The sequence below is a fragment of the Dicentrarchus labrax genome, unplaced genomic scaffold, assembly GCF_905237075.1.
Source record: "Dicentrarchus labrax unplaced genomic scaffold, dlabrax2021, whole genome shotgun sequence".
NCBI classification, from domain to species: Eukaryota; Metazoa; Chordata; class Actinopteri; family Moronidae; genus Dicentrarchus; species Dicentrarchus labrax.
The window spans coordinates 24,040,027-24,060,058 of record NW_026136708.1 but is presented as its reverse complement, the minus strand read 5'-3'; the positions used below and the strand labels follow the sequence as shown (position 1 = coordinate 24,060,058).

The 20,032-nt window shown below is 41.2% G+C and overlaps 1 protein-coding gene across 6 annotated transcripts; it reads right to left on the bottom strand.

Annotated features, from left to right (window-relative positions):
* Positions 1–1,289: 1,289 nt before the first annotated feature.
* snx14 (sorting nexin 14) lies at positions 1,290–18,788 on the bottom strand. Of its 6 annotated transcripts, none has more exons than XM_051409043.1 (28): positions 15,741–16,234; positions 15,063–15,136; positions 14,529–14,607; positions 14,385–14,428; positions 14,200–14,287; positions 13,938–14,022; positions 13,488–13,644; positions 13,318–13,393; positions 12,930–12,974; positions 12,657–12,737; positions 12,423–12,537; positions 12,058–12,213; positions 11,652–11,776; positions 9,082–9,140; positions 8,961–8,984; positions 7,468–7,600; positions 6,572–6,758; positions 6,383–6,493; positions 6,146–6,246; positions 5,758–5,869; positions 5,319–5,359; positions 4,831–4,950; positions 4,263–4,386; positions 3,866–4,030; positions 3,537–3,632; positions 3,104–3,195; positions 2,783–2,839; positions 1,290–1,664 (listed from the first exon to the last, which is right to left on the bottom strand). In XM_051409043.1, exons 1-28 carry the CDS (start codon positions 15,843–15,845, stop codon positions 1,638–1,640), a joined length of 2,679 nt encoding a protein of 892 aa, XP_051265003.1. In that variant the 5' UTR covers positions 15,846–16,234; the 3' UTR covers positions 1,290–1,637. The 6 variants fall into 6 exon arrangements, with proteins under 6 accessions (XP_051265003.1, XP_051265005.1, XP_051265004.1 ...); XM_051409045.1 differs by having other exon boundaries at positions 6,383–6,466; positions 15,741–16,215; XM_051409047.1 differs by lacking the exon at positions 1,290–1,664 and adding an exon at positions 18,225–18,788 and having other exon boundaries at positions 2,771–2,839; positions 6,383–6,466; positions 15,741–15,861.
* Between the last annotated feature and the right edge of the window lie 1,244 nt (positions 18,789–20,032).

Sequence of the window (20,032 nt, the reverse complement as noted above, 5' to 3'; positions counted from 1 at the left end):
TATGTATTTGTGTCTATGGTTTAAACACCTTCAAACTGGGTTTTGGAAACTGAGACTTTTAGCGTGTGAACAATTTGCTGCAAAAACTGAAACCAACAAATATCTTTTACTGAAAACATCAACCTCCATTTTAAATATGTGGAAGGATACATTTGAGCTTCTGATGTTTAGCTTCTATGGTAGCTGTTAGGTTGTGTTTTGCAGTATATTTTCTTTATTCGTCGGCTGTTGAAGCTCAGTGGGAACATATGTGAATCAAGAGTTCTCTGGAAGGACAAACAGCAGAAGAAAAAGCTTAAAAGCACAGCCTCTCAACTTTAGAAACAAAAGTAAAACCCTCAACACTGAGTCTTAACACTTCGGCCAAAAGGGAATAATAGCAGCAGAGTTTAATGGATAATAATCGTTGGATTCCTGGAAGTGTGTCTGAATCTGAAAGCGGCAGCAGATTCTCTTCCGTCTGTAACATCCAGTGTTTGTGAAGCAGAACTCCTCGGTGAACAAGGCTTTCTCTGTGTGAGGGATCTCCCAAACAACGCTCGCTGCCTGTTAATGCTCGGGAACTCCTCATTATTCAGTCCTCCGAGTGTAACACAGCTGGCAGCGGCGGCCTGCCCCGGCACGAGCTGCCAAACGCTGGAAATCAGCCACATTAGGACTCAGTGGAAAAAGCTGCAGCAGAGTTCTGAGAAACCACGAGGACACAGAGTCCATCTGAAACCGGTGTGGGCTGTCTTCAGGACACAGCAGGAGCTTTTTACGGTCTTATATTTAGTTCAGTGAAAGGACAACAGTTTAACGTCTCGCTCACCCAAATTACAAAACTCACTTACCTGTAGTAACCAACCACTTATACACTTTTAGTTTAATCTGTATAGTTCTGAAATATCTGTGATCTGCACAGTCAGATTGAGTCTGAGAGCCCAAAGTGTTAAAAAATGACCTTAAACACGGTTAAAAGATTTCTAATCACTGCAGTTCAGTCAGTTTACCTCAGCAAAGTGAACAGATTACTGTTCGAATGCACTACAGTAAGTACAACAGTCAGTGAACAGTTTTTTGTTGTTTAACAACTGCACACAGTCCCTGACTCTACCGCAGCTTCAGAACAGGTGAGATATGAACAGGTGAGATATGAACAGGTGAGATATGAACAGGTGAGAGATGAACAGGTGAGATATGAACAGGTGAGATATGAACAGGTGAGATATGAACAGGTGAGATATGAACAGGTGTCATTAAGTGTGCACAGGTAACAAACTGTAAAATATAAAACCATCATCAACAGGTTTTGTCTTCATAAACTGTTTTTATTTCTTTGTTCCGTCATATAGACTCAGAGGTTTTTACAAGTTTCACAGCAAAGCAAGAAAACAGCTGTCCAACATCTGCTCTTGAACCTGAACCTGGAGAATCTGCCATCAAACTATCAGGACAGACTTCCGTGTTTAATAAGTGTCGGTAATGGTTCCTGTTGTTGGTGGAAGGACAGACGACAGACAGCGCTCTCTGTAGTGCCATCAATAAATATACATCTATGTATTAGTGCATTCATGTACATTGGAATGTGGAGGTGGTCCCAGAGCTTTAGTGGAGTATTGCACTTCCAGGATTCAGTGTTCGGCACATCGTCTGCTTCATATGATCATCGCGTCCTTCGCTCCCTGAGGAGGAAACAGCACTTTATCTTTTACCCACAGCAGCACATTAATCAGAAACTCTCTTCACTTATTAAAAAGAAATACTAATAATGAACTAGTTCCAGCTTTAGTTCCAGTGTTTGCTGTCCTCTTTCACACTCGCTCCATCTGCTGCAGACTGTACGTGAAGAACTGAACTTCTACTCGATTTCTTTCTGAGAGTTTCATCATGTGTTAAGCTGAAATCTCATTATGGTTAGCCTAGCTTAGCATAAAGACTGGAAGCAGGTGGAAACAGCTAGCCTGGCTACACGAGTTGTACTAAATGCATTCTCAGAAAGTTCCACTGTTCCTTTAAGAGGAAGCACAAATGTTTGTTATTGTGAATCAACATGAGCATAGTCTTCTCTTTATAGTCAGACACCTGATCCACCTATTGCCCCTGTTGCATCATGGGACGTTACTCAACCTGCACTTGTTTAATAATAATAATAAAGTGACATCTGAGCCTTTCTGTACGTCACTGCTGCCGGCTCTAAATTTAATATATGGACGAGTTAAACTGCACAAACATGTTTCTCTGTATGCCGCTGATTGTTTTTAACAGACTGTGAATGATATTGATCAGAATACACTGTATCTTTATGGATTATTGATCAGTGTACACTGTATAAAACTGTATGGATGATATTGATCAGAATACACTGTGTGGATGATATTGATCAGAATACACTGTGTGGATGATATTGATCCCGTATTGACAGTCAGACTTTAGCTCGTGTTTCTAGAGTTACGTGTTGTTACGAACACGTTAGGAATTGTTAAAATGTGATATTTCTTAAAGGGAGTTTGGTGCAGGGAGCTTTTAGTTGGATTCAAACTGCTGATATGGATCATTGTTAACGTTTAGTCTCCACTACAGAAACACTAGCTGACTGCTGAAGGCTGATCAGGTTGATTGATGCTTTAATAATGGGAGTATTGATTACTGACTGAGCTAATCGTAATGGTTGGAACTGATGCTCACTGTCGTAGCCCCCCCGCCGTTGTTCAGCCCCTCCCTCTGATTAAGACATTAACAAACACTGAGCTGTGTCTCTTCCTGTATTAACCCTTTACATCCTCCACTGTCACTGGTTTACCTTGCTGAGTTCAGGGAAAAGCTCCTGCACGGCGATGTCCAGCAGGACGTACGTCATCTGAAGAGACACAACAGCAATGTGAGTTCGGTTTCAAAACACCGGAGAGTAGTGTGAACCTGATTGGACCTTTTAGTTAGTTGCAACCATTATAATCATATTTCCTACTGATAAAGATACTAATGTGTGAAATCTTTCAAGAACCAAAAGTGGCATCAAATATCTGGTCAGTCCTGTTTAATTAAGCCTTCCTAAGTCCCGCCTCTTTTTGTTCTGTGCTCCAATCAGAGTTCAACAAGCTACTGTTGTGTTGTTTCTGTTTACCTGCTTGTTGAGGAGCGGCTGCTGGAAACTGTCAAACAGCAGCCGGACGCCTTCGTATTTTGCCTCCTCGCCGATGCACTTTCCCACAAAGTCTGAGAATATAAAACACAAACACATTAACAATGAATGACTGTGCAGTTATCATATTCCTGACTAATACTGAGGAGTGGGATTAGTGTTGACCGATGACGTCTCAGCTTTATCATCAACCAGCTGCTGTTCCTTCCTCGTGTGCACTGACTTTAAAGAAACGAGCTCATATGGTAACAGAGCTGAGACGAGTATTTCTGGACTGGAAGTTAAACTTGAGGTTGTAGTTGGAACCTGCGGACCGGCTGCGGTGGCGTTTGAGGAAGTGAAAGATAACACCATCTTTTACCCAAATGAATGAAACACTGTTACTCTGATCAACGTCACATGAGGAGAAACTGACCTGGTAAATACTTCATCATCTCCTCAAACGTCTGCTTGGCTCTGATCTGTTTGTCCTCCGCCGTTCGCTCCTCGCTGCTCTCACAGAACACGGCGTCTGCGGGAAGAAAACCACTCAATGAAACTTTAATACATCACTCAGAGACTACATTTCTCCTTCCAATGACCCCAAATCTGTTCCTCAAAACAGTCAGTCAGACAGGGCAGCAGGTAGGGAGGGGAGGAGGGGAGGTGTTTCTGTTAACATAGTTCTCAGGAGGGAAACTGTGTGTGAATCAGTGGTGTTACTGGGAATAATGCGCACACACACACACACTCCATGTTTCCCACCTCTGAGCTGTGTGATGAGGGAGACCATGTGGTGCTCCTGGAGGACCTGCTCCAGTTTGGACTGCATGTACTGGTCCATGTAGGCCTCGAAGGTGTTCTTCAGCAGGATCCTCCCTGCAGCCAGGACGTGGTGCAGCCAGTCCGACATGTGGAACACCGTCCGGCCTGTTGGTCACAGACACCAACACAGACACAGACTGACGGGTCAGAACCGACTGGACAGGAGGCGTTATTCCTCTAATCTAATGCCACTACGTTTAAACGGTATATAAAAGGATGAAAGTAGAAATCTTCCCACCAGGGTGAGAGTGAGTCAACGATCTACTTTCCCAAAATCAAATGTTTCCTAAAGCTTCTTTTCCAGGGAGACCCTGTTTACTGGCCGACCGTCACTTACCGACGTACATCATGTAGTCATACATGCCGTCGACAGTGACCATCTCCATGAAGTAGTTGTGGTTGTATTTCCTCTCCCAACTGTCGGACCAGTTGGCGTTGTTCTTGAACAGGTCGCTGAAGAGCTGCAGGTCATATAAAAAGGTACAGTGATTTGTTTCTGTTCACACAGAGGTATCGGTAATGAAAACATAATGAACCAGGACTGCTTCAGGGTCATATTGGACAGACATTTGATCAACAGACCTTCCTACCTGCAGAGTTTATCAATCAACTGTTTCTCAGTTGAATTTCTGGAACATTTCAACACATAAAGAGCTGGTAACTGCTGGTAAGAGTGAGTCTTACAGAGCTAAAAATACCAGTTTCCTTTCAGACACCCAAATCCCAAAAAAATGTCTCCATGGAAAACATTTACTGTGATCCCAACCCTCCCTGACGGCAGGGGGAATTCCTTTCTCTCAGACCTGATAAGACGGGACTTTTTAAACTCTGCCAGTTTCGACACTGAATCACACTGTGAGTGAGAGAGCCAGAGAGCGAGAGCAGTCAGCAGCTGTGTGTTTTACCTTCTTGTTGTTCTCGGCCGAGGGGCTGAGGATGGTCAGCTCAGGTCTGTTGGGTTTGGGTTTGGGCGACTCGCAGGAGTTGAAGAAGGACTGGATGAAGGGCTCCAGGTTCTGTCCTTTCTGGAAAACAGATGTCACTCCGTTTCAATTCGATGGAGTCATGTTGAGATCAGGATACTTCCCAGAAATCTGCTCCAGTTTCACAACATTGTTCACTGAACTACATAGAAACTGATGACAAACTGTAGCCACACATAAAAACAAGACTAACATGAAGGAGGGAGGGGATCCAATCAGGACTAATCTCTCTGTGTGGTTTGGAGGACGGAAGCAAGATAATGTCCTTCCTTTGTTTAAGCTCAGAGGTTATTTTGTTAAACTTTTAGGATTAAAGTGGGTTTATCTTCACTCTGCCCTTTTATCTGACTGTGTGCAGCCTGAGCTCTATGACACAACTTTACCGTGAACTAAGTTACTGTGTAACTCACCTCTTTTATCAGCTTCCCAGGAACAGACTTGAAAATTTTTCCTGTAAAACAAAAAGACTGAAGTGTAAATCTTCTTCAGGAGGAGGAAGAGGAAGAGGTGAAGGTACCGATTACAACTAGTAGGCCTGTTGTAGATATAAAGACCACATTTATTAACAGACTTTTGTGCGGATGTACTGATGTTTGTAGAGATGGATATTTAAGAGTATAAACCATTGAAATGTAGACTTTAGTTAAATGAATTTAGAAATAAAAGCTGTGAATATTGTCAGACATTAGTGGTTTTGGGGGATCTGCACAGTGTGGAGACTTTGGTTCATATCTCTCCAATGACATTTAAGGAAGGAGACACCTGACAGTGTTATCTCTAACAGGACGACAGTAAGTAAGAGTTTCACTGGATGTATAAAGAAAGAGGGAACGTGAGATGTGTACAAACCCAGGTTGACATCAGGCAGCATCCTGTCCAGGAACTGAGACTCTGTGCTGAACGGAGACAGGAAGTCTGCCAGCAGCTGACTGTTACTGAGCTCTGGATGCTGCAGGAGTCTCTGCACGCACACACACAGGATCACATTTACAGTTTAGGTATTTCACTGCTGTTCTTTTATTAAATTTACTAAAACAAGTTGCAGTTGCTGCCAGGATTAACAGCAGTCTGTCTATCTTGTATCAATCTGACCAATCATTCCCCTGATCAATGCTTCAGCCAGAGCAAAAGTTTAACAAGGTGCTTTGAGCCAGAATGCTGAGTACGATGGAAATGCAGGAGGAGAATAATAGAAATGAGCAGGATGGGAACAGTCAAACTCTGGAAATATATCTACCTGTAAATATTCCTCAAATTCTTCCCTTTTTGATGCGAGGAACTCATAATTCTTTGGTCCAATAATTCTTTTGGATGGAAGCTGTGCATCTGCAAACGTGCCTGGAAAAACAACGACGGATTAAAAACAACACAAACAACAACACCAGATTCCTATCTGACACAACTGTGAGCTACTGTTGGCATTAGAATATGGGATCAGTTCTATGTTGTTATATATTTAAAGGCTCAGCGTTACCGTGGAACTCAGTGAGTTTGGATTCGAGAACGTAGAACTCCAGATATCTTCTGTAGACCGACCACTTCTCAGTTTCATGGCCGACTGCGAGAGGAGGAGAAATTACAACGTCTGATGGAACGGTTTGAGATAACAGTAAATTAATCAGATTATAAATCCTGTCTGTTCTCATAGAAACAGTTCGCTCACCGTCCTTCCGGTCGTTGCGCTCCACGTCGATGCAGAAGACGGGGATCTTCTCCCTCTTGACCTCGTCCTCGTACACGTCGATGTAGGGGATGGTGATGCTCCAGGCCGACAGGTTCCTCAGGCTGCCCGGCGTGCTGGCCGGCTCGGCGGGGGAGTCGTCCTCCATCACGACGGTCGCCTCCTCCACCTGCAGCCACACAGAGGACCAGACCAATGATGTGACAGAAAACTAATTTCCAGGACCTTTCCAGGCCTTTTTCTAGGAGTCTTCTTGACAATACAGCTTACAATACAACGGTCATATGATATACCAGTAGGTCTTTTATTGGTATTTCACCCCAGTTTTATCCTCTTTGTTTAATGATGCAGGTTCATGTGTCTAGCGAAGGGCTACAATACAATATAACTTTTCCAGGATATGTGGTCATTTTAATTCATTTCCAGGTGTTTCCAGGACTGAAAGACTAGTCTCTAAATTTCCAGGTTTTTAAGAATGTGTGGGAACTTAATGTGAGGATTCACTTTCACTTTTAAATGTAGGTTGAAAATCACAGTCAGAATAATCTCCACCTCCAAGACTTTGACGACGAGAGACAAGAAGTAAATACTATACTTACTATAACTATAAACTTTTTTTGGTCTTTAAAGAAATATAAGCTGCTATTCTAATAAATGTTGAAATATATTGAATTAAATATGATAAGTGGGTTACACTTGGTACAAAAATAAAAGTCTAACTTCAGACAACAAGTGGTTAAAACAAACCTGACCCGGTTCCTCAGATTTGCGTCCTGTTTTATGGAGCTTTAATGATGTATTGTTCTGTTTTTAATGTTCAGATTTATTGAGTTTGTTTCTTACCGTCAGTTTCATGTGTTTGTAAAAGAAACGCTCACCAGATCATCGTCGAAGTCGCTCATGGCGCTGGGCGGCAGCATGGCTCCCTCCATGGTGGTGCTCTTGAACACTCCTTTGATTTTGCTGCCGATCCTGCTGATCCCGAACGATTCCCCTCGCTTCGAGAAGTTTCTACAGTGAACAGAGAATACGCTGATACACTTGTATGAACCTGCATTAATGCTATACAACCTCATCCAGAGACACGTTAACAGACTGTTCTCCGTCTTTGAGACGGATAAAGTTATTCACATGCAACACTGTTAAATGTAAACCTTATGAATCCAATTTAAGACCTATGTTTTGTCCATACTGGCATAAAAGGTACAAAGGATATAAAGGTCGGTGTCGTTGTGTCCTTGTTAAAGCTGGATCGATGCAAATATCTCTACAATGTGTCTCTTGGTGTATTTTTTGTCCCGTTGTGTTTCTCTCAAATGTTGCTCCAATGTTGGGAAACAGGAGTAAAATAGCAAATATAAAGTGTGTCACATGACTTGTTGACAGAGCGTTTCTTTGTGAGCAGTCTCTCTGTATAATGCATCCGTCATGCAGCAGACATGCAGTAAAAAGGGCGACTGTGAGCGTGTAGTTACTGAAAGCTCATTGCTGATGCTTCCAACCTGCTGACAATGATTAGGCACTAAAAGAGTGATAAGTTAGACTTTTACCTCCGCTGAGAGGATGCTGGATCAATGATTACTCAACCACCGGAGACGTTCAGCTCTAAAACCTCATCTTCTTTGGAACAAATAGTCCGGTCCACAATGTTAGTTACTGCACTTGCTTCATGTGCTTTTTATCTGAGGCTTTAATGGCATCTAGCAGTGTAGACTGAAACTCATTCGCTCCCCTCTCTCTTACGTTGGCTGGAAATGTGTGACAAACGCCAACAGCCGATCTAGAGCCAGATCTAAGGTAACAAAAACTCAATGATTCTTATTTTCAGGTGATTAAACACTAATGAAAACATTTCTGACTGACATTAGATCCTCCTCAATGTTACACACTGGACCTTAATGAGATAAATAAACTATTTTAAAATCCTCTTGGATTGGCTGGAAAATGCTCCGTCTACTACACTGTCGCATTCTGGCCAAAACCTGGATTGTAATGCTGAGACACTGAACCTCGACTCCGATGTGTCAGATATATCAATCCCTGCCAGAGACAAACACTTCTGCTATCATTTGTACCATCAGCAGACACCCAGAAGGACAAAGGACCTCTTGCTACCGCTGTAGTGCTCAGTCTTCTCTAACACGTCTATGGTCTCAAACGAGAGGTTAAAGTCAACATGCAAGCATCAGCATGACGTTAACAAACACAGCCGTCCAGCAGTGGCTCATAATGTTAACAGTAGAGTAACAGTGGAGTCACAGAGAGATAATCTGTATCTGCATGCAACCAACTGTGCACAGGTTGTTTGGGTCCAGTAACTCGCAGCCAGCAGACTGTGTGAGGTAAGATGACATGCTGGTGACCTACTCACCTGGTCTCTTCCAAACTGAAGCTTCTGGAATAAGATGCACAGGCAACTAATGAAGACACTGTGCTGTAATGCTATTGTTCCCTTCTGAAAGATAAATCATCCAACAACTCATCTCACAAACCTGCTGATCCTGTTGTTCCTCGCTGGAGACTCTGCTCCTCTCAGCAGGTGTCTGAAGTACTGAACACACAGAGGAGACACACATTACTGGTTATCTGAGTTCAAGGTTTCAACTAAACACATTACATTATTCATATAAAGACACTCTAGTCTGTTGTGGTTACTGGTTCAGTGTGGTTACTGGTTCAGTGTGTTCACAAACATCTGCTGCTTACTTCAGAAGGTAACAGTGAACCAATCAGACGGCGTGTTTCTGTGTCCTTACAGGAGGTCAGTGAGTGGGCGCTGTTTCAGTGTGGACCAGGACTCATCAGAGTTCACAATAGATAGATATATATGTGTCACAACGTGTCTCTGCGGTTGTTCACACTAGTGATCGACCGATACATCGGCCGGCCGTTTTGTGTTTTATACGTGTGTCGCATCGGCCGATGCGGGCTGCTGCGTTTGCTGATCCAGCATTATTTACAGACAGGCGTCCACAGGCAGCTCCGTGTTGCTGGAGACGCTGCAGTGCGGGTGCAGACCATGCATAGCCCCTCCCCCACTAGGAGAGTGCTAGAAGCCTGCTCTTCAACACAACGCTAAGTTTTAAACTTTCAAAGCATCTTTCAACTGTTTAACTTAGCTGAAATATTGCCATACACTTCGAAAGTGGAAACACGAATGCCAAATGCATGCTCTATTTGTGTTTTACTTGAAACTATAGCTAAACAAGTTTGTGGGTCCAAATGGTGAAACGGGAATGCCTCGTCTATAAAACTGCTTGCCATTGTGGCTATATGTATTCATACGGTAGCTGTTACGAACACTGGTGATAGGATTAGGTAATGCCGACGTTGTTCCGTGGTTCTGTGGTGTTGTAGGAGTTTTATTAGCGACCACCTGGCTGGAGGTTTGGACGTGTGTGTGTGTGTGTGTGTGTGTGTGTGTGTGTGTGTGTGTGTGTGTGTGTGTGTGTTTCTCTCTCCCTACTTGGAGCGGGGCGGAGTTCCCTTGCCATCGCGGTGATATCATAGCGCAACCCCCCCTCAAGAAGAGCTTTAATGATGAGAGATATGTTTTATACGTAGTTGAATATTAATTTGTGTTAACGTTTATCATGTAACAGACAAGTGCACCGTGATGGCCTTACTAGTGTTTAGAGCCGTTTGCACACGTTAGCATTAGCAATCCAGTTCAATGGTTTTCAGTCAGCGTCAGCTACCAAACAGAAGTTTGTGTGTGCGTGTGTGTGTGTGTGTGTGTGTGTGTGTGTGTGCGTCTCACTCAGTGGGACACACACACATCACAGCGATATATGAGAGTGCTGCCCCGACTGAAGGAGAGCTTTTAAAACTTTGAGAAACAGTTTTATACTTGGTTGAATATTTATTCCTGTTAACGTTGATAGAACAGAAACTTGAACAGTTTGTTGCTTAATGCGCACTGACATCAAACGTGATGATCCTCTGCTCTTTCCTCTGATCTTTTACATTTCTCTTTTCCACAAATCACCAATAATGTCTTTGAAACTCCTCTGTGTGGGACAAAGAGTTTGATCTGATCTTAGAGATTATTTTTGCTACTGTGTGCAATAGTGTGTCATTATTTTATTTATGCTTAAATATTTATTTTCAGAATTTATTTTCAGAATTTTTATTTATGTTTACATATTTATTTTCAGTATTTGCAGCACTAAACTCTTTTTCTACTTGTTCTACCTCACCTGTTTTTAATATGTGTTAAATATTGTTTACTTGTTCTTGTTCTACCTCAACCTTTTTTAATTTCATTAATTTTTTCTTAAATTGAGACTCGTAACATTTGTCATCATCATTGTGTAATTTCTTTGATGTAAATTGAGGGAGCAAAAGTCGTATCGGCTCCAAATACCGGCTCAAAAAAGAATCGGCAGTCCGTATCAGTCATCGGCTAAGGCTGATGAAAAAAAAATCAGTATCGGCATCGGCCCTAAAAAATCCATATCGGTCGATCCCTAGTTCACACTGTAGATGTACAGATCACCTAGGGACCTTCCAACAGCCGCTGTAAACAGACTCTGTGTGGTCACACTAACAGCTCATCAAACCACGTGTTGACCTTTAAAGATTTACAGACACAAACATTGAAGGACAGAATTCCTGGGTGTGAATGTGCATGTATACATGTATATAACTAACTCTATTGTTTTAGATTTATTCTATAATGTTTATTATCTCTTTCTGTGTGTACAATGAAGGAGCTGCATGTTGTATAATGATAAATAAATGTCCTTGGTTCCTTCCTATTGATGTAGTTGATTTAAAAGCTGTATTATTCATGTGTAAAGGCAGAAACTATTACCTGTGAATCTGTTGTTTATATTAAACTATGAAGATCATAGAAGGAAATGTATTTATAAAGGTCTGTCAGTGAAACAGTGTAATTCTTTGGACAATGACTTATTCAAATATTATTCCATTTAAGAGAATTTATAGAGAAATAAATGGTGATCTGTGTAAAGAAAAAAGACTGTCTATGTTTATGTTCTGTTATAATTAATGAAGAGGCAGATGATATAAGTGGGTTGGTGGGTTTCTGAGCTCTTACTTCATCGCTGTGACAGAACATCGGGGTGAAGACTCTCTCTAGCAGAGACAGGACGTGTTCGTACGCCTCGAACAGGCAGCGCATCGTCTGCAGCTTCACCACGCCGGTGTACGGGCCTTTAGCAACTGAGAGGGACACAGTGTGTCATCACTGCTCTCACACAGTTTACACTGGAGACAAACAGGAAGCAACCACACACAATGGATACAAACAGCACTTCATTCTAAAATGTTTGAAGAGAAACTCGACACTGAAAGCAGTGACTTCAACCACTGGAGGTCCGAAAATACAAGAAATCCAGCTGCTGTTAAACCTATAATGTGTAACAGTTCCTAATTAAACAGTGTATAAACTCTAGAGCTATGTTCTATATGGAGCGGATTCAATCAATAATCTATAGTCTCACTGTTCCTGATCTCCTCCACGATGAACTTGTCGAAGCTGATCTTGTCGATGCTCTCGTCCAGGCAGTAGGTCTCGTAGATGTGCAGCACCTCGCCGTGCAGACGCTGCAGCTCGGAGTCGCTCAGCTCCGGACTCAGGATCTTATCGTTAAACTCCTCTGGAGGACACAACCACAGGACATCAGGACACATATTTATGTTACACTCAAACAGTTGCTCCCACATTCCCTCCTGAAGCAGGCCCACATGTAGAGCCCCCACCAATCCCTCCGACCCTCCACAGGATAAGTGGGGGAGGAAATGAACACTTGGTTGAGCAGGTTGTCTGAAATGTGAAAGTTAGTGTGTGAGTGATGGTTGTTCTCACCCACAGTGAGGCAGAACTGCAGCACGTGCACGGCTCCTTCCTGCTTCAGGAAGTTCATGAAACGAAAGAGGAGGTCCTGCTGCTCCCGGATCTCCTTCAGCTCCAACTTCAGCACCTGCACGAGGAGCAGAGGGGGACAATTAGTTATCCTTGGTTAAAGCAAATGTCTCTGACTGACACACTGATACACTGTGTGTTAAAAACATTTCCACTGTCTGTCAGTGAGGGACTCACAGACGCCTTCTTGTTGCTGACGTCGGCATATTTCTGTAGAAATGGAACCAGAGCAGACGGAGGCTCTGTGGCTGCTTCTGGCTGGAGGTACACAACATAATCAAATAAGCAATTAGTTTAAAAACCTCTTTTATTTAAATGAATTCATACATGAAATCCAAAGTGTGGAGCAGCAGGTAGCTTCTCATTTAACATCCAGTTTAAAGTAATATCCACAACCTCAGTTTGAATAAAGTAAAGTTTGTTTGGATATTCAGTGTGCTTTTCACTTACTGGATTGTCATCAACAAATATCAGCACCATGAGGTTCACAGTATCCTGCAACACAGACACAATGTTATCTCAGTGTTTTCATTCATGTTTTAAAATACAGACAGGAACATAATGAATCTGTTGTTAGATCATTTTCATGATGTGTCATCCATCTTAACATTTAAAAAACACAAAGAAACATAAACACACAAAATATTCAAGCACCATCTGAGGCTCTCAGTAGCTGTCAGTAGCTGTCAGTAGCTGTCTTTCTGCTATGTGCTAGGTTAATCTATGTTAAAGAGACAACCACAGTTTGAAGATGGTTAAAAGCCCAGCATACAATGAACTGGAGCTTTACAGTATGTGAACAGCCTGAGCTGCTCATTACTGAAGCTGTTCCACTCACAGGGTCCGCCATGAAGTCCATAGTTGGTAACATCACAGATCCAGCCATCACCTCCCGCAGCAACAGAGCCAGAGACCTGAACACACAACCCCCAGTTAGTGTGTGTGTGTTAGTGTGTGTGTGTGTGTGTGTGTGTGTGTGTGTGTGTGTGTGCGCGTGCGTCTGCCCACCTGCAGTCTGTAGCTTTGGGGGGCATGACGTAGGGAAACAGCATCTCAGTCAACTTCCTCAGGTAGAGCAGCTCGTCCCTCCGGCTGCGCAGAGCGATGTGGAGGTCAGCGGCGTATTCATCCAGAGCCGCCTGCTGTAAGCCCTCCACGCTCTTCACTGTGCACACACACACACACACACACACACACACACACACACACACACACACACACACACACACACACACACACACACACACACACACACACACACACAGTGGAGTCAGTGGATATTACCGAATGTCCCTCAACTCACCAAACACAGTGTCACTCTTTTATCAGGATTGGATAACAACGTCTCATTCTCAGGTAACAAACACACAATGATTGTTATTATCAGCTGATTAAACACTAATAAACTGTGTGAATATTATATTACAGTAATGTTACAGTCTGTTAACTGATTCAGACCTTTTCCATGAGCTTTTACAATAATTTCGATATGTTTCATCGCAGCTTTCATCACTTTGTCTGCGAACACAGCAGGAACATCAACCTGCAGAGGAGAAAGAGAAAGATTAGTGAAAGACGATGAGAAATCCAACCAGAGCTCTAATTCACTGATCAATTAATCCGTCGACTAATCAGGAAACTAATCTGGTGATAACTAATAATGATGTAACTGTTAGTTGCAGCCTTAAGAAGAACGTGTCTCTTCCTGGAACTGTTTCACCTTCTGAGCCCGGCGGACGAGCACCGATGCGAAGAAGCGAAAAGTCATCCTCACTTCGTCCACACACGCCTCGTCGTCTGTGATGTCCCTGAAACCAGAGGACGGAGTTTATAGATAACTGACCAATGTGTGCAGAAGAAAATAAAGGTTCTTAAGACAATGAAACACTTGTACTGTCTCCTCACCTGTACCAGGGGTACACAAAGTTCTCCAGAACTAACTCGAACACCTGCCAGACGGAGACAGTCAGAATATGATTCTCCATGATTTGCTCAGTTTAACGTCCACACTTTAATTAACAGTTGGTTTAAGGATACATCGTGAGGTACCTCTGCTATTGAAGCGTCCACCTTTGAATGAACCTTCAGGTCCAACCATGGCTGATAGTTTTCCAGGAGCAGCGTCGGCCTGCAGAGGAGGAAACATTATAAGCAACATCAAGGTGAATGAAGGGTGGAGTGACTTTAAATCTTTAGATTGTTAATGAGTAACACAATTATTTGTTTCATACTCTCATTATATGATGCACATTTTACTGTGTATATATAAATACATGTATTATCTAAGTTTACTGCTGTTAGATAAACTGTCCCATCATCAATAATCAATAACACCAGCTGATGGGTAAAGTTATCTGTCTGTTGCAGTACTGCTCAATAATATCCACTAGGTGGCCTCACAGGAGTACATTATCAATATCTAATAAAGGTATAATATGGTCTCAAACCCTCCTAATATTTACCTCTGAGGGTACAAGTAGCTCAAATATCACTTACTGACAGTGTGTGTGTGTAAACGTATTAAAGTCCCTCCACTATAAAGCAGAACCTCTGTGAGTCTGTGGTCACATTCAGTGAACGTACCGGTGACGTTTGCACTTCACCTTCCCGCACACGGCACAGCTGTGGCCCAGAGGAAACAACTCCTGCTCCTGTCGCTGTGGGAGGAGAAACAACCACCAGTCTCCTGTTATATCACTCACTACCAACACTGCAGCACAGCGAAGACTCTGAACGCAGCACGGTGAAGACTCTGAACGCAGCACGGTGAAGACTCTGAACGCAGCACGGTGAAGACTCTGAACGCAGCACGGTGAAGACTCTGGGAGTCCTATTATCCTGTCATGTTTAAAGAAACTATATCTGTGTGTTAATTAGATATTACAGCTGATATTGAGCTCCATTTAACAACAATGGTTGCATAATATCCCAGCAGAGGAACCAGATTACTGTCCTTATTTTCAAAATAAGAGCACTCGCACAACTTCTCAGTTTAAGAGAAAGTTGATTAGTTTTTGATTGTTTTAATAAAGAATTATAAAAATAAGAATATTTCTGGTTCATTTAAGTCAAGGTCACTGACTGTTATCAGGCTGTTAAACTGTGTCTTATTGTAAGAGTTTAGATTAAAGTACTAATTCTTAAATTCAGCTCAATAAAGTGACCAAATACTTATTTTAAAGTTTAGTTTTCAATACTTCTAGTAAGAACAACTTTGGGCATTTTTTCTAGTTATATCAATATCAGTCAGGCTCCTCTTACTTTGCTCCTCGGCTTCACGGTGAACAGGATGTTTGGGAGGAGGGTCTCGGGTCCAGTGGAGCAGTAGAAAGTGACCACACCCGCCAGGAAGGACCAGAAGACCATCAGGATTTGGATATACCTGCAGATTATTACACAGCATCAATCAGAGTTTAATCTCACAGTTTATCAGGTTTACTCTTCTTCCTTATAGTTAGAAATAAACTTCCCTTTAATGACAACGCGCCCACAGTGGGCTCAGTATCAGCAGCACTGCACACACACATCACTCAATACATTATAATCACTATGTTTATTATATATATATTATTATTATTATTATTCTAACAGCTACTCACAGATCTCAAGGTAACTAACGTCTGAAAGTATTCAGTTTCATATTATTATATTATTATATTATTATATAGAGAGATCAATGTGTATGATTCCTGAAATATATTAATGTTGGATCAGAAACACAAACACATGAATGTACTCAAAGTAACAGTGAAGGTATCTGTAGTTAGTTAACCTGTAGTTAGTTTACCTGTAGTTAGTTTATCTGTAGTTTACCTGTAGTTAGTTTATCTGTAGTTAGTTTACCTGTTGTTAGTTAACCTGTAGTTAGTTTATCTGTAGTTAGTTTATCTGTAGTTAGTTTACCTGTAGTTAGTTAACCTGTAGTTAGTTTAACCTGTAGTTAGTTTATCTGTAGTTAGTTAACCTGTTGTTAGTTAACCTGTAGTTAGTTAACCTGTAGTTAGTTAACCTGTTGTTAGTTTATCTGTAGTTAGTTTACCTGTAGTTAGTTTATCTGTAGTTAGTTTACCTGTAGTTAGTTAACCTGTAGTTAGTTTATCTGTAGTTAGTTAACCTGTAGTTAGTTAACCTGTAGTTAGTTTACCTGTAGTTAGTTTATCTGTAGTTAGTTAACCTGTAGTTAGTTTACCTGTTGTTTGTTTATCTGTAGTTAGTTTACCTGTAGTTAGTTTATCTGTAGTTGTTGTTGTTGTTAGTTTACCTGTAGTTAGTTTACCTGTAGTTAGTTTACCTGTAGTTAGTTTATCTGTAGTTAGATTATCTGTAGTTAGTTAACCTGTAGTTAGTTTACCTGTTGTTGTTGTTGTTGTTGTTAGTTTACCTGTAGTTAGTTTACCTGTAGTTAGTTTATCTGTAGTTAGTTAACCTGTAGTTAGTTAACCTGTAGTTAGTTTATCTGTAGTTAGTTTACCTGTAGTTAGTTTATCTGTAGTTAGTTAACCTGTAGTTAGTTTACCTGTTGTTTGTTTATCTGTAGTTAGTTTACCTGTAGTTAGTTTACCTGTTGTTTGTTTATCTGTAGTTAGTTTACCTGTAGTTAGTTTATCTGTAGTTAGTTTATCTGTAGTTAGTTTACCTGTAGTTAGTTAACCTGTAGTTAGTTTATCTGTAGTTAGTTAACCTGTTGTTTGTTTATCTGTAGTTAGTTAACCTGTAGTTAGTTAACCTGTTGTTAGTTTATCTGTAGTTAGTTTATCTGTAGTTAGTTTACCTGTAGTTAGTTAACCTGTAGTTAGTTTATCTGTAGTTAGTTAACCTGTAGTTAGTTAACCTGTAGTTAGTTTACCTGTAGTTAGTTTATCTGTAGTTAGTTAACCTGTAGTTAGTTTACCTGTTGTTTGTTTATCTGTAGTTAGTTTACCTGTAGTTAGTTTATCTGTAGTTGTTGTTGTTGTTAGTTTACCTGTAGTTAGTTTACCTGTAGTTAGTTTATCTGTAGTTAGATTATCTGTAGTTAGTTAACCTGTAGTTAGTTTATCTGTAGTTAGTTTACCTGTAGTTAGTTAACCTGTAGTTAGTTTATCTGTAGTTAGTTAACCTGTTGTTTGTTTATCTGTAGTTAGTTAACCTGTAGTTAGTTAACCTGTTGTTAGTTTATCTGTAGTTAGTTTATCTGTAGTTAGTTAACCTGTAGTTAGTTTATCTGTAGTTAGTTAACCTGTAGTTAGTTAACCTGTAGTTAGTTAACCTGTAGTTAGTTTACCTGTTGTTTGTTTATCTGTAGTTAGTTTACCTGTAGTTAGTTTATCTGTAGTTAGTTAACCTGTAGTTAGTTTACCTGTTGTTTGTTTATCTGTAGTTAGTTTACCTGTTGTTAGTTTACCTGTTGTTGTTAGTTTACCTGTTGTTGTTGTTGTTAGTTAGTACCTGTTGTTGTTGTAGTTAGTTTACCTGTTGTTGTTGTTGTTAGTTTACCTGTTGTTGTTAGTTTACCTGTTGTTGTTGTTAGTTTACCTGTTGTTGTTGTTGTTGTTAGTTTACCTGTTGTTGTTGTTGTTGTAGTTAGTTTACCTGTTGTTGTTGTTGTTGTTAGTTTACCTGTTGTTGTTGTTGTTAGTTTACCTGTTGTTGTTGTTGTTGTTGTTAGTTTACCTGTTGTTGTTGTTGTTGTTAGTTTACCTGTTGTTGTTAGTTTACCTGTTGTTGTAGTTAGTTTACCTGTTGTTGTTGTTGTTGTTTGTTTACCTGTTGAGCAGCACGGTGAGCAGCAGCATTGACAGCAGCAGGAAGCAGAAGACCGGATACTGCCGTCCAGTCTCTCGGAGGACGTCGATCTTCAGCCGCCGTTTAATAACCGAACAAACCGCGTCCATCGTCCGCAGCTCCTGTAACAGACAGCTACCGACTGATATCTGACCACAGCGCCGGTAACCGGTTACAGTCTAACGTTAAACGGTGTTAGTAACATCACAGACAGCATTCACACCGTTTCTACCGACTGATATCTGACCACAGCGCCGGTAACCGGTTACAGTCTAACGTTAAACGGTGCTGTAGCCGTTAGCCGCAGCAGCTAACGCAGCTAGCTGACAGCTAACGTTGTAAACTTACAGAGATTAAAGTTCCGCAGCAGCTTCAGATAAACACACACATAGTGTCCGCAGGAGGACTCACACTGTCCGGGGGGGTTACCGGGGCGTTACCGGGGCTTTACCGGGGCTTTACCGGGGCTTTACTGCATGTTTAACTGCTGTAAAGTCCCACTTTTAAAGTCCACACACACTTCCGGACTGTTGGTTAATCCGAGCGGCGGGTTGCCAGGTCCGTTAGTGTCCGTTAGTGTCCGTTGCTGTCCGTTGCTGTCCGTTAGTGTCCGTTGGTGTCCGTTAGTGTCCGTTAGTAAAAGATCCTGTCAGTCTCTATAATGAATCTATATAATTACTTAATATGTTTAAAATAATGTGAAACTTTCTCTTTACAGTGAGGATCACTGGAGGATTCTTTATTAAACAGTTTAATTAAACAATAATCACATTATCAATATTGTTAACAGAGATAAAAGGAATGGATTCACTTTCTTTAATTAATCAATACCTGCATTGACCATAAAAATAAAAACAGTATCCTGTTGAAACATGTAATATAATATAATATAATATAATATAATGTAATGTAACCTAAACTATTTAAAGAAATAAAAACAAGAGGAGTTCAACATAAAAATCTAATAAAAATTAAAACCAACTCCTCAGTAGCACAAAATAAGAGAATGAAATGTGGGCTGTTAAATATCAGGTCTCTGTCCTCTAAAGCTGTTTTAGTGAATGAATTAATATCAGATTATGATATTGATTTACTTTGTCTTACTGAGACCTGGTAGTCCCACGAGGAGTATGTTAGCCTAAATGAATCCCCCCCCCCCCCAGTCATATTAATACTCACATTCCTCGAGGCACAGGCCGAGGAGGTGGAGTAGCAGCTATATATGATTGGAGCGTTTTAATGGACCCTAAACCTAAACTAAATTATAATTCATTTGAAAGCCTTGTTCTTAGTCTTTCTCACCCAAACTGGAAAACACTGCAGCCAGTTCTATTTGTTATAGTGTACCGCACTCCTGGACCGTACTCTGATTTTATATCTGAATTCTCAGAGTTTCTATCAAGTTTAGTCCTTAAATCAGATAAAGTCATTATTGTAGGTGATTTTAATATTCATGTGGATGTTGACAATGACAGCCTTAGTAATGCATTTATATCATTAATAGACTCAATTGGCTTCTGTCAGAGTGTAAATAAACCAACTCATTGTTTTAATCACACTCTTACCATCCCTTAGTTATGCTGCTATAGGCCTAGACTATCGGGGGGATTTCCCATGGTGCACTGAGCTACTCCCTTCCTCTCTCTTTCTGCACTCATTCATGTCCCTTTAATGCATGTTACTAACTTCACTTCTTCCCCAGAGTTCTTGTGCTTTCACGTCTCGCAGGTTCTTATCGATCCTGGTGGAGCCTCCTGCCGTGGTCCTGCTTGACTGCCATTGCCAATACT